Raw genomic sequence first — 12,477 nt, 5'->3', positions numbered from 1 at the left:
ACATTCTAGTTCTCCCAGTGTCCTGAGCTTTCCCAATGTAAAGATGCCAATGGAAGCCGGGCGATGGTGGCGCACGCCTTTAATCCCAGCACTCGGGAGGCAGAGGCAGGCGGATCTCTGGGAGTTCGAGACCAGCCTGGTCTACAGAGCTAGTTCCAGGACAGGCTCCAAAGCCACAGAGAAACCCTGTCTCGAAAAACCAAAAAAAAAAAAAAAAAAAAAAAAAAAAAAAAAAAAGATGCCAATGGAGAGGCCGGGTGGTGGTGGCGCACGCCTTTAATCCCAGCACTTGGGAGGCAGAGGCAGGTGGATCTCTGTGAGTTCGAGGCCAGCCTGGTCTACAAGAGCTAGTTCCAGGACAGGAACCAAAAGCTACAGAGAAACCCTGTCTCGAAAATCAAAAAAAAAAAAAAAAAAAAAAAAAAAAAAAAAAAGAGACGACCAGGCATTACTTCTTCATGTCAGTTTCCCTCTAAGGCACTGGAGAAGACATTAGGGCGTGTTTCTTGGGAGCTGGTGAGAAGGCAGTGGCCTTTGCCACTTCACAGAACTCAAATCTTGTTCCAGTCACACTTCTCAGCACTCTGTTCATTAAAAACATTTGGGGAGGAAGACTGACCCTATAGGGACTCAAATGCCAGACTTCTCTATTTTTAAAGCCAATCCCTGCTCAACTACAACAGTTTGATTGATTCAGTCACAGACACAACTGGCTTACCTTTTGATTATCGAGTTCACAAAGGCGTCACCACCTGTGTTCTCATTATCTCGTATTTATTGAGCACTCGTTATGTCCCGGCCCCTGACTCCAATGACTGCATTATCCACGCCCACTTCCACCCCTAAATCTTTGGGAAAAGCTTCATAATCATATATGGTCCTAAAGACACATGGTATAAGGACAGACGTCGTGGGGACCCTGGAGTGTTTGATCTTTGGCCAGTCTGTCCCTGGCAAACTACAGAAATATATATGTTTATATATATATATATATTAAATCTTTGCTCATGTCTGTACATCATTGATCTCTGCTAATTGCTTAAAATAGAACTTATTCTCTCTACTATAGCATCTTCTAAACCCAACAGCCTCACAACAAAAGGAGGCCTAGCTTCATAGATTGATCCAAATCTCCCAGAGCAGGTAGTCACCCTGAAGTTGCATGGCAATCTAATATTACTTTTCTCTAGAGTCACCGTCCAGAGGAGCAGGACTAGGGCAGAGGGAGCACTTGGCAATTATACGGAAACACCCATGAGCCCATTCTAGGCCATGAGTGGCCACGACAGATGTTTGTGAGAAGGCAACTCTATTCGGCAGACATTTCGGGCGGCTGCCCTGGGCCTGCCTGTGACAGTGAAGACAAGAGCTTCCTTGAATGCACATATGGTCTGAGGGTACCTTAAGAAGTTGTGAATATTTCCTTCAACAAGTAGAAAGCCTTCTGCCTTCCATTGTACATTTGCTATCCCCTCACCAGTATCAACAGTTAAGTGGCATTTCCTTGAACAATCTATGATTTCCTACCCCACAGCTAGTGAAGAGCGAATAACTGCTCTGAACATAGATTAGCTCCCCTTAGGCATAGGTTTTATACTTCCTCAGACATCCCTGATGTGAGCCCAGGCCTTGCTCTGGCTGGTGCGTCAGCCAACAGAAAGGCCACTGGCTCAGATGGCTGGTGGAGGACGACACCAGGGGGAAAGCGACTAATTACACGTTGCTGGAGGAGTGCTGGTCCTGGGCCAGAGGCTGACTTTCAGTGTTTACATCACTAGATGGATCCTGGCCTTGGGGGAGATCCTCCCTGGAGTCTTGATCAGTCTCCTCAGAGACCTCCTGAGCCTGCAGACCAGCCTCCTCAGTGAGCTCTTTGGATGATCTGTCAGCCTCAGGAATGTCTTGAGACAACTCGATGATGGCAGGGACTTCCTGAGCCAGTATGCCAACCTCCACAGAGAATTCCTGGCATGGCGGGCCGATCTCTTCAGGGATCTCTTGGGTTGGCCTGCCAATTTCCATAACTGTTTCCTGGACCATGCTACCAATGCTTACAGGGCCTCCATGGGCCATCCTGCCCAGCTCCACAGGGACCTCCTGGCACAGTTGGTTACTCTCCTCAGGGTTGTCTTGACAAAGCTGGCTGGCTTCCTCATAAGCCTTGTGAGACAGTTGGTTGGCCTGGCCTGGCTGACATGTGCTGGTGGCAGTGTCATAGTTCTTCAGGAACAGCTGGCTGATGTCAGGGACCTCCTCAAGGATGTTAGAGCATGTCTGGGTGGCATCTGGGACCTCCTGGCATAACTGGCTGACCTCAGCAACATCCTGGCCTCCTAGAGGGCTGGTTTCCACAGGTGATTCCTGAGGAGGCTGATCGGGCTCCACAAGCTCTTGGGGTCTTTCTATGGGGAACTCTTGTGTTCTGTCTCCAGGAGGCTCCTGGAGCAGCCCAAGGCCTTGGCTTTCTTCAGTCATATGTGTATTTACAGAGGACTGATCACTGAAGCCAAAATGTGAGTTTCCATCCGCTGCAGTAGGAGAGGAAGGTCCAGCACTGGACACGGTGCTGGAAGGACCACTGCTGTCTATAAAGCAAAGTTAAGAGGTCAAGTCAAACAAGCTGGAATAGGAGGCTCTGCTGACGCGAGCACATTAAATACTAGAACACATCTGCTTTGCTGCTCATGTTTTGGAGAAAGGGGGTCTGAATTCTTCCTAAATATGCAGACACGAGCTAGCTCTGCGCAGGAACTGCCACACTAGCTTCATGGAGACTACAGGAATACCGCTAAGGCTCCTCTATGAGTCAGGACAATAAGGCCTGCTTCCTCTGGCTTCTCACAAACACTCTCTGATCCCAACTCCATATGTCTATGGTTCCTCCTTCATACTTTGGATGCATGTGAACATTTTGTCTCAATGGTTCCCAATATCTGCTACACATCAGGAGTGTGGAGAATACGTAAATACTGATTATCAGATTCCACCTCCTTAGTTTCTAGTTCTATAGGGTTAGTGTACAGATATGGGTAGGAAGAAGGGGAGAAGACAAGGACAATATTATTCTGTTCAAAGACTCCAGTTGAGTGAACTATGGGTGTGGCTCAGCGGTAGTGCCGCACACCTTTATGTACACTTTATGTACAAAGCCCTGGGTTCAGTGTGCAACACTGCATAACTCAGGAATGGTGGTGCCCACCTATAATCTCAGCACCTGGTAGGTAGGAGGGTCAGAAGTTCAAGGTCATCCTCAGCTATGCTTATCAAAGGGCAGCCTGGGCTAAGTGAGAACAGCTATCCAAAAAAAAAAAAAGGGAATACATTCCTTGGCCTTTCAGTTAAGATCAAAAGAAGAACCATTCTTTAAAGCAACCGATGTATTTCTGGAACAAGAGCTATCCCAAGAAATAAGAAAGCAAGAGAATGTATCAAAACTTTATAAAGCAGAAGCGAGACACTGTAGCTCACACCTGCAATTGTAGCGCAGGAGCACTGAAAGTTCAAGGTCAGCCTGGTCTACCTGGAAAGTTCTGGTAAAGGTAGAAAACAATAAAGGCAACCAGTAAATGAGGATGCCAGGAAAGAAAGCAGCAAGAGCCTGCTGTTCCTGGGTCCTGCTCTCACGTCCCCTGATGGGAGGGAGGGCCTTCTCCTCTGTCTTTAGCCTGTCACTGTTTGTTCTTGGGGACAATATGAACAGTGGACTCGAGGGAGACAGGCCCCAGGGAGGAACAGACCCTTCCCCTATCACCCTGCCTGCAGGAGTGACGGAGCCCACACCAGCCCTTCATGAACAGAGTGGAGTAGAGCTTTGCATGTCGGCACTGCGGCCAACAGTCACGGAGCTGCTGCCTTCTGTTCTGGCACCGTGTGAGGAAAGCACTCTGATTTGTTGTTGTTGTTGTTGCTGGCCTAAAGATGGAGGACTTGGAAGACGACAACAGAGCTCTCAAATGACAATTCTTGTCTTTTGTTTTTCTTTCCCTTTTGGGTAGGGCCGTCAAGACATCATTAAGGCTCTTGTAGAAATCATGGATTATCTTCCAGGGAAAAGGTATATATACCACTGTTCACGCTCATCTTTCTGTATGATTCATGGCATTCACAGAAACCATCCGTGGACCCAAGGTTAAGACCCTCTAGGTCTTGTTACCAAGCTTCTCTGGGATCGTGGACTATAGGCTGCTTGTTCTTTGCTTTATGTCTAATATCCACTTATGAATGAGTTCACACCATGTTTGTCTTTCTTGATCTGGGTTACCTCACTCAGGATGATTTTTTCTAGATCCATCCATTTGCATGCAAATTTCATGATGTCATTGTTTTTTACCACTGAGTAGTTCTCCTTTGTGTAAATGTACTACATTTTCCTTATCCATTCTTCAGTTGAGGGGCACCTAGGTTGTTTCCAGGTTCTGGCTTTTATAAACAATGCTGCTATGAACACAGTAGAGCACATATCTTTGTGGTATGAGTGTGCATTCTTTGGGTATATGCCCAAGAGTGGTACTGCTGGGTCTTGAGGTAAATTGATTCCCAATTTTCTGAGAAACCACCACACTGGGTACATTCTCTTTGGAGGGATACCTTGTCCAGCCTAGATATAGGGGGAGGGCCTTGGTCTTGCCTCGAAGGGAAGAGGAGACTCTGCTGACTCCCCATGGGAAGCCTTACCCTTGCTGAGGAGTCGATGAGAGGTGGGGGTAGGGTGGCAGGAGGGGAGGGAGTGGGAACAGGGATAGCTATGTAAAATGAGAAAAGATTGTATTTAAAAATTCTTCATTAAAAAAGGAAAAAAATAAAACCCAAAAATAAATTAAAAAAAAAAAAAACCTCCTAGGTCAGGTGTGGTGGTACACACCTCTAATCCTAGCGCTAGGGAGGCAGCAGCAGGCTGAGATCTGAGTTCAAGGCCAGCCTGGTTTACAGAGTTCCAGGACAGCCAGAACTGTTACACAGAGAAACCCTGTCCTGAAAATCCAAAAAACGAACAAACAAAGACCGTCTAGGTCTTCAGACATACAATGCTGTAAGATTTCATCTTTTACACACACACACACACAAATCAAAGCTCATTTCCTCAATCCTCTTGAGAACCCCAAATGAAGTGGATGCACACGCACTGATAAAGACAAGGAAGTCCCTGCCAGACACAGAGGTGCATGCCTGTTCCTGCACCACCCGAGAGCTGAGGCAGGAAGACTGCTGCAAGACCAAGGCCAGCCTGGCCAACATGCTGAGTTCCAGGCCAGACAGAGGTATATAGTAAGGTCCTGTCTTTAAAAATAATAATAATAAAAAAACAGGCTGGAAAGATGGCTCAGTGGTTATTCTTCCAGAAGACCTGGGTTCAATTCCTAGCACCCATGTGTTTGCTCACAACTGTTCACAACTCCATTTCCTGGGGATTCGATGCCCTCTGCTGACCTCCCCAGGCATACATGTAAGCAAAATACTCATACACATTTTTTTTTTTAACCTAGAAAAGCTAGGAAGTGTTGGTGCATGCCTTTAATCCCAGCACTCTGGAGACAGAGGCAGGCAGCCCTCTGAGTTTGAGGCCAGCCTGGTCTACAGAGTGTTTCAAAACAAAATCTAGAAAAATGAGAACTAGTAAAAATAATGAGAACCTTAAAGTCTTCAATTCATTTACAGGAAGGTGTGACCTCAAGCAAGAAAAGTTTCTCTTTTGTAAGTGTCATATTTATCAATGGAATTTCAACTATATACTAAATCACATAGTATCAACAATGTCTGAGTCTAGAAACAACAAGACACCTAAATACATTGTACCAAAAAGAATTGGTAAAGTTGACAAGGCTGACCTTGAACAGGCTCAGCCACTGAGTTTAAATACCTCCTCCTATTCCATCTAGGCTATAAAGAAACAGAGAAGACATGCTTAGAATGGGGGGATGGGGGAAGGTGGACAGGAGGAAGGACATGGTTTGGGCCCAACAAGGTTTTAAAGACACCTCAGGGACGACGTTTACCAGTGAAGGTCCGCTGCTAGATAGAGACAAGAAGGAAAAGATGAGAAGCAAGCCGAGCTTTCCTCCGTTACAGAGGAAGCCTTAATGTCCAGCCTGTGGTCTGACCACAAGTGGACAGAGAAGAGGCTCAGTGAGGGTGAAGTGAGTTTAAATCTGAGGACATACTCTTGGCATCCGGGCACAAAGGTCTTTCCTCACACACGGTGCCAGAACAGAAGGCAGCAGCTCCGTGATTGTTGGCCGCAGTGCCGACATGCAAAGCTCTACTCCACTCTGTTCATGAAGGGCTGGTGTGGGCTCCGTCACTCCTGCAGGCAGGGTGATAGGGGAAGGGTCTGTTCCTCCCTGGGGCCTGTCTCCCTCGAGTCCACTGTTCATATTGTCCCCAAGAACAAACAGTGACAGGCTAAAGACAGCAAAGACAGAGGAGAAGGCCCTCCCTCCCATCAGGGGACGTGAGAGCAGGACCCAGAAGGGTCACTGGAGCAGAAGGCTCTTGTTGGTTTCTTCTGCTTGTTTTTTTTTTTTTTTTTTTTTTTTTTTTGGTTTTGTGTTTTGGGACAATCTTGCTCCATGTAGCCCTTTTCTGGCCTCAGACCTTCAGTCTCTGCCTCCATGTACTGGACTTAGAGCATGCGCCAAGTCTGCGTGAGACTTGTGTTTCTGGCTCTTAGCTTTTCTAAGTATTTCTATATATTTAAGTTGTCTCCTAGTCAACATCAGTAAGGAATGCTGTGGGGAGACCAGAGGAGTCAGGTGGAGAGTCTCCACCCTTTAGTGTCAAAGGTCCTTTGGCTCACTGTTCAGTGGGGCTGGAGGACAGAAGTGAACAGGGAAATAGCACAGGCAACTGCTTCCCAGAATGGTCATTCCTGTATTTGTACTGTTTTGTTTTTTTGAGGCAGCATTTCACTGTGTAGCTTTGGCTATCCTGGAACTCAATCTGTAGACCAGGCTAACCTTGAACTCACAGAGATCCACCTGCCTCTGCCTCCCAAGTGCTGGGATTAATGGCAATTGCCACTATTGCTCAGCTTCTTTTTTTTTTTCTTGCTATGCAGCCCAGGCTGGTCTTGAGCTTAATATATAGCTCAAGATGGCCTGAAACTCATAATCCTACCTCTGCCTCCTCAGTGAACCACAGTAACAAGTCCCAGCCATTCATGGTCTTTTTTAAAAGATCTAGTTTTAGTATTTTTAATTGTGTGTGCGTGTATGTGCGTGTGTGCACAAGCATATGAATGTACAGGTGTCTGCAGAAGCCAGAGGTATCAGGTTCTCCCTCAGGGCTGAAGTTACAGGCAGTTGTGAGTCACCTGATGTGAGTGCTGGGTCCTTTGGAAGCATCACATGCTCCTGACTGCTACAACCACTGAGACACCTCTTTACCCCATTCCTAGGCTTCCAATCCTCACCTTTCTAACTCTAACGGGATAGGTCTCTTATCTACCCATCCCTCCATCCCTCTGGGTTTTAGATTAGGCAACTAGAAAGGTTTACTTACACCAAGGTGGCTTTTCAGAGCGATGCCGGAGTTGCAGCGGTGGCGAGTGAAGAGTACGGGGTGGGGAAAACGGGCTATCTGAGGCCGGGTTGTGCACAGAGTCAAAGAGGGCTGTATAGGTGGAAGGGAGAGACGCATGAAGAAAAGGCACAGGGCAAAGCATCCAGGCATTAAGGGCTCTCACCTGAGTCGGGGTCGCTTCACCTCCCTCTGGCTGAGAAAGAGACATACCCTAGAAACCTTGACCCAAACCATTGTCATTTTTAAACTTTACATTATGATTCTTTCAAATGTACAACTATTCATTTGTTTGTATACAAAATAATGGGCTTGTGGATTTTTCACGTGCATTATTAGACTTTGCTCACATTTATCTGCACCCCCATTACTTCTATCCTTTCCTCAACCTCAACCTCATACTTTCCAACAACTACAAAAAAAAAATCACCCTTCTGCATTCATGTCACAAACACATATACAGTTTTCCATTCTACATGAAAGAAAATATGGTATCAAATGTATTTTCTACAGAGCAGATGATAGCTCCGAGGGTTCAGGTGCCTGCTGCCAGGCCTGATGACCTGAGCTGGATCCCCAGGAACCACATGGTGAAGGGAAAGAACTGACTCCTGCAAGCTGTCCTCTGCCTTCTGCATGCACGTCATATGCCTCATGCCCCAAATAGATAAATATAACTTGATTCTCTCTTGCTGCTTCCAAAATGTTCTGTCTTCTGCTAGGTGTGGTGGCACATGTCTTTCTAGGAGACAGAGACAGGAGGATCTCTGTGAATTCCAGAACAGCTGGGACCACAGAGAGTGCCTATCTTAAAACAAACAAACATTTTCTGTGTCTCTGTCTTCTGACAGTCTGAATATTATTGCCTCAGTGTGGGTCACTTTGCACATAACCTGTCGGAACTGGCTGAACTGTTTGGAAATAAAAATACAAGTCTTTTATTAAATTTGAAAAGGTTTTGTCTATTACTTTTCTAAGTATGTTTTATTCCCCTCTTTGTCTTTTCCTTTGAGACTAAGATCTGCTTTCTGTGTCTCTCTGGAATCAGAAACAATGGTCCCACATGGAGAGATGCATGGGCTGTCTTCTTTAACATTACTGCCAGGGGCTGAAAAGATGGCCTGGCAACTAAGAGCTCTTGCTGCTCTCCCAGATGACCCAAGGTCTATTCTTAGCACCGACATCAGGTGGCTCACAGCCAGCTGCGGTGCCAACTTCAGGGGATCTGACACGTATAACACCCCAACCCACATATAATTAAAACAACAAGAAACAAACTACAACCAAACTAGGGGGTGGAGCAAAAACAACTAAAGAGCTGTAGCCCCTTTCATCCATTTCAGGTTATCATTTAATTTTAAATTAGTAATTAGTTCTGTGTGTGCTGCTAGGGACCCACATGATAAACGTGTGCTTTACCATTTAGCTACAGCCTGGTTTCCAGGTTACCTCTAACTTAATGCAGCCCTTCCCTGCTGCCCATGAGCCTTTGACTATTTTCTGGAGTACTGAAAATTATTCCAACAGTTTTTGCTGGGCGTTGTGTGTGTATGTAGATAAACCTACAGATGTTTATGTGGAACAACCCCTGGATCTATCTACCTTTAATTTTTGCACTTAGAAAACCAAAAGAGAGAGAGAGAGAGAGAGAGAGAGAGAGAGAGAGAGAGAAAATAAGCCAGGTGGTGGTGGCACACACCTTTAATCCCAGCATTTGGGAGGCAGAAGCAGGCAGATCTCTGTGAGTTCGAGGCCAGCCTAGTCTACAAAGCGAGTTCCAGAACAGCCAGGGCTGTTACACAGAGAAATCCTGTCTTGAAAAACAAAAAATAACTTTTTTTTTTTTTGCGCTTAAGTACTTCATTCATATGGAGTTTATTCTGGCAGATGTGAAGTCTGGAATTGATTCTAATTTTCTGTCACTTTGACCTATTTTATTTATGAAAAGATACTATCTTGGGCTGGAGAGATGGCTCAGAGGTTAAGAGCATTGCCTGCTCTTCCAAAGGTCCTGAGTTCAATTCCCAGCAACCACATGGTGGCTTACAACCATCTGTAATGGGGTCTGGTGCCCTCTTCTGGCCTGCAGGCATACACACAGACAGAATATTGTATAATAATAAATAAATAAATATTTAAAAAAAAAAAAAGAAAAGATACTATCTTTTACTCAGTATTTTGAAATGTCAACTTCATTAATTTATAGAATTTCAATTTGTTTCTTTTTTTTAAAGGTTTAATTATTTATTACACATACAATGTTCTGCCTGCATGTATTCCTCCAGGCCGTAAGAGGGCACCAGATCCCATTATAGATGGTTGTGAGCCACCATGTTGTTGCTGGGAATTGAACTCAGGACCTTTGGAAGGGCAGCCAGTGCTCTTAACTTCTGAGCCAGCCCCTCAATTTTGTTTCTTTAGCCTACTAATTCATGTACCAATACTACATTCTTTTTGTTTGTTCATCTGTGGTAGGGTTTCACTCATTCTGTGGTCCTGTGTGGCCCTGAACTGTGTAGTCCAAGCTGGCTCTGAACTTGTAGGAATCCTCCTGTTTCAATTGCCCAAGAACTAAGATTACAAGAGTGCATCACTGTGCTGGCTAATTTTATGCCAACTTGACATAGGCTAAAGTCATCTGAGACATGGGAACCCCAGTTGAGAAAATGCCTCCATAAGACTGGATTGCAGGCAAGCCTGTAGGGCATTTTCTTAGTTAGTGACTGGGGGAGTGTCCAGTCCATTGTGGGTGGAGCCACCCCTGGTCTGGTGGTACTGGGTTCTATAAAAAAGGAGGCTGAACAGATCATGAGGAACGAACCAGTAAGCAGCACCTCTCCATGGCCTGTGCATCAGCTCCTGCCTCCAGTTTCATTTTGAGTTCCTGCCCTGACTTCAAGCCAAAATAGACCTTTTCCCCCAGTTTACCTGGTAGTGGTGTTTCATCCCAGCAATGGTAACCCTAACTAGGGCAATCACCATGCTCAGATTTATGCAGCCCTAGAGATCAAACCTAGGACTTCATGCCTACCAGGAAAGCACTGTACCAAGGGACTACAACTCTAGTCCCTGGCTTTGTTTTGCTTTTCCTTTACAACTTAGTTTCTTCCTAATTTTTCAATAAAAACTATAGAATTGATTTGTGCTTTTATTGGATCATATTAAACTTATAAATCACCTTGTGAAGAAGTGATATTCTTTTTTTTTCTCAGGATTTTGTATGTGTGTGTGTGCACGCGTGTGTGTACACACAGTAAGTATGAATGTATATTTGTGTATGTGCACTTGTGTGGAGGTTAGAGGCTGATATCAAATTAAATTTTTAAATTTATTATATGTATACTGGCATTTTACCCACATGTATTCTGTGCACCGGGCACATGCCTAGTGCCCGAAGAGACTTTTAAAGGACTTCAGACCCATGGAACTGATGTTACAGATGGTTGTAACCTGCCATGTGGGTGCTGGGACTCAAACCCAGATCCTCTGAAAGAGCAGCCAGTGTTTTTAGCTGCTGAGGTACTTGTGTGTGTGTGTGCACATGTATGCATACACAACCCATGTGGGTGAAGGTCATGAACAACGTAGGGGAGCTGGTTCTCTCATATCAAGTAGGTCCCAAGATCAAATTCACATCATCAGGCCTGACAGCAAGAACCTGCTAAGCCATCTTGCCAGCCCCAACTTTGCCAGCCTCAGCTGTATGTTGCTCAAAGTCATCTCTATGTCTTTGTGGTTACCCAACCATGGTTTTTCTTTTTCTTACAAACTATTCTTTTATTTACTTTCCTATACTAAAGTTTCATGGAAGAATAACAGCTAAGCAGTTCTGCCTCTTCAGAAGAACATCTCCCATCAACGTCAATTTGCGGCTGACACAAACTAGGAAGAGTGACATCTTAGGACCGAGACCCATGCTGTGGTCCATCTCCGGCCAGCACCAGCCTGCTATCATGGAGCCTTGACACCTGGGTGGGCTCAGGCTTTCTCCCTGACGCTTGCAAATCAAGGAAATCGGTTGCTGAGTTTGTTTTTTGTTTCCATTGTTTTGTTTTTTGGTTTGTTGCTTTTTTTTAAGTATTTAAAATGAAGCCCAGATGAGTTTAAAAATCATCCTCTTGACCTGTTCTCCATTGAAAAGTTATATGAAACATATTCTTCCTCTGCAGCTCTCCCCCATACAGCTCACCGTGTAGCTGCAGGAGCTCTTCTGCCTCCAGATGTAAACAAAGGGGAAAACTTAGTGCCGTCTGCACACTGTTACAAATGCCGCTGGATGCTTCTGCATACTAGTATCTCTAGAAGCTGCTGGATGGCAGATACATACTTTAAAAAGGAAGGGGGGAAAGAAGGATGATTCAACTCCAACACTAAGCTTTATAAGCAGATTTTTTGTTTTCAGTGAAGAGCTGGGAAATGATGAATTTGGCTTTTATATTTCAAGAAGTAGCAAGTGGGGGTGGGAGAGAAGGTTCAGTGGGTAGAGGCACTTGCTGCCAAACCTGACAATCAGGGTTTGATCTCTACGATCCACATGGTGGAACGAAAGAACCAACTCCTGCAGGTTATCCTTTGACCTTGACATGCCTGCTGTGGCACACACATACCTTCCCCAAACTCATAAGATAAATAATAAAAAGAGTTACCAGGTGGTAAGTGCTCTCAAAGCTCTCTCTCTCCAGGATCACAGGGTCTTTCTTAAAATGCAGGCTGTTTTCGATGGCAAATTTATAGACTCAAACTGAACCTCATGGCAGCCATGAGCCCAACTGGATCTTGATCTTCAGTACACTGCAAGTTAACTGCCTTGTTAAGAAGAAACACCTCATGAGTGGCTCTGGGGAGTCAGGATCTGGGCTGCTTGGATGTTTTTGTCAATATGACAGAGCTGGGCCATCTGGGAAGAAGGAACCTCAACTGAGAAAATGTTTCCATTAGATTGGCTTGAAGGAAGTCTGTGGG

The 12,477-nt window shown here is 45.2% G+C and overlaps 1 protein-coding gene across 19 annotated transcripts in view; it reads right to left on the bottom strand.

Annotated features, from left to right (window-relative positions):
* Positions 1-256: 256 nt before the first annotated feature.
* Ppip5k1 (diphosphoinositol pentakisphosphate kinase 1) overlaps positions 257-12,477 on the bottom strand; it is a 47,457-nt gene continuing 35,236 nt past the window's right edge. For 18 of the 19 annotated variants that reach the window (XM_057780649.1, XM_057780655.1, XM_057780653.1 and 15 more), the window contains 2 exons: positions 7,498-7,608; positions 257-2,585 (listed from right to left, as the gene is read on the bottom strand). In XM_057780649.1, coding sequence (XP_057636632.1) covers positions 1,714-2,585; positions 7,498-7,608 — 983 coding nt within the window. In that variant the 3' untranslated portion in view covers positions 257-1,713. Of the gene's footprint in view, positions 2,586-6,185; positions 6,302-7,497; positions 7,609-12,477 lie in introns of those variants that run through there. The other variant, XM_057780668.1, reaches the window with a different exon arrangement.

The sequence above is a fragment of the Chionomys nivalis genome, chromosome 9 (assembly GCF_950005125.1).
Source record: "Chionomys nivalis chromosome 9, mChiNiv1.1, whole genome shotgun sequence".
In the NCBI taxonomy this organism is placed as follows: Eukaryota; Metazoa; Chordata; class Mammalia; order Rodentia; family Cricetidae; genus Chionomys; species Chionomys nivalis.
The sequence above is the reverse complement of the archived record's forward strand: the minus strand, read 5'-3'. Positions and strand labels throughout refer to the sequence as shown.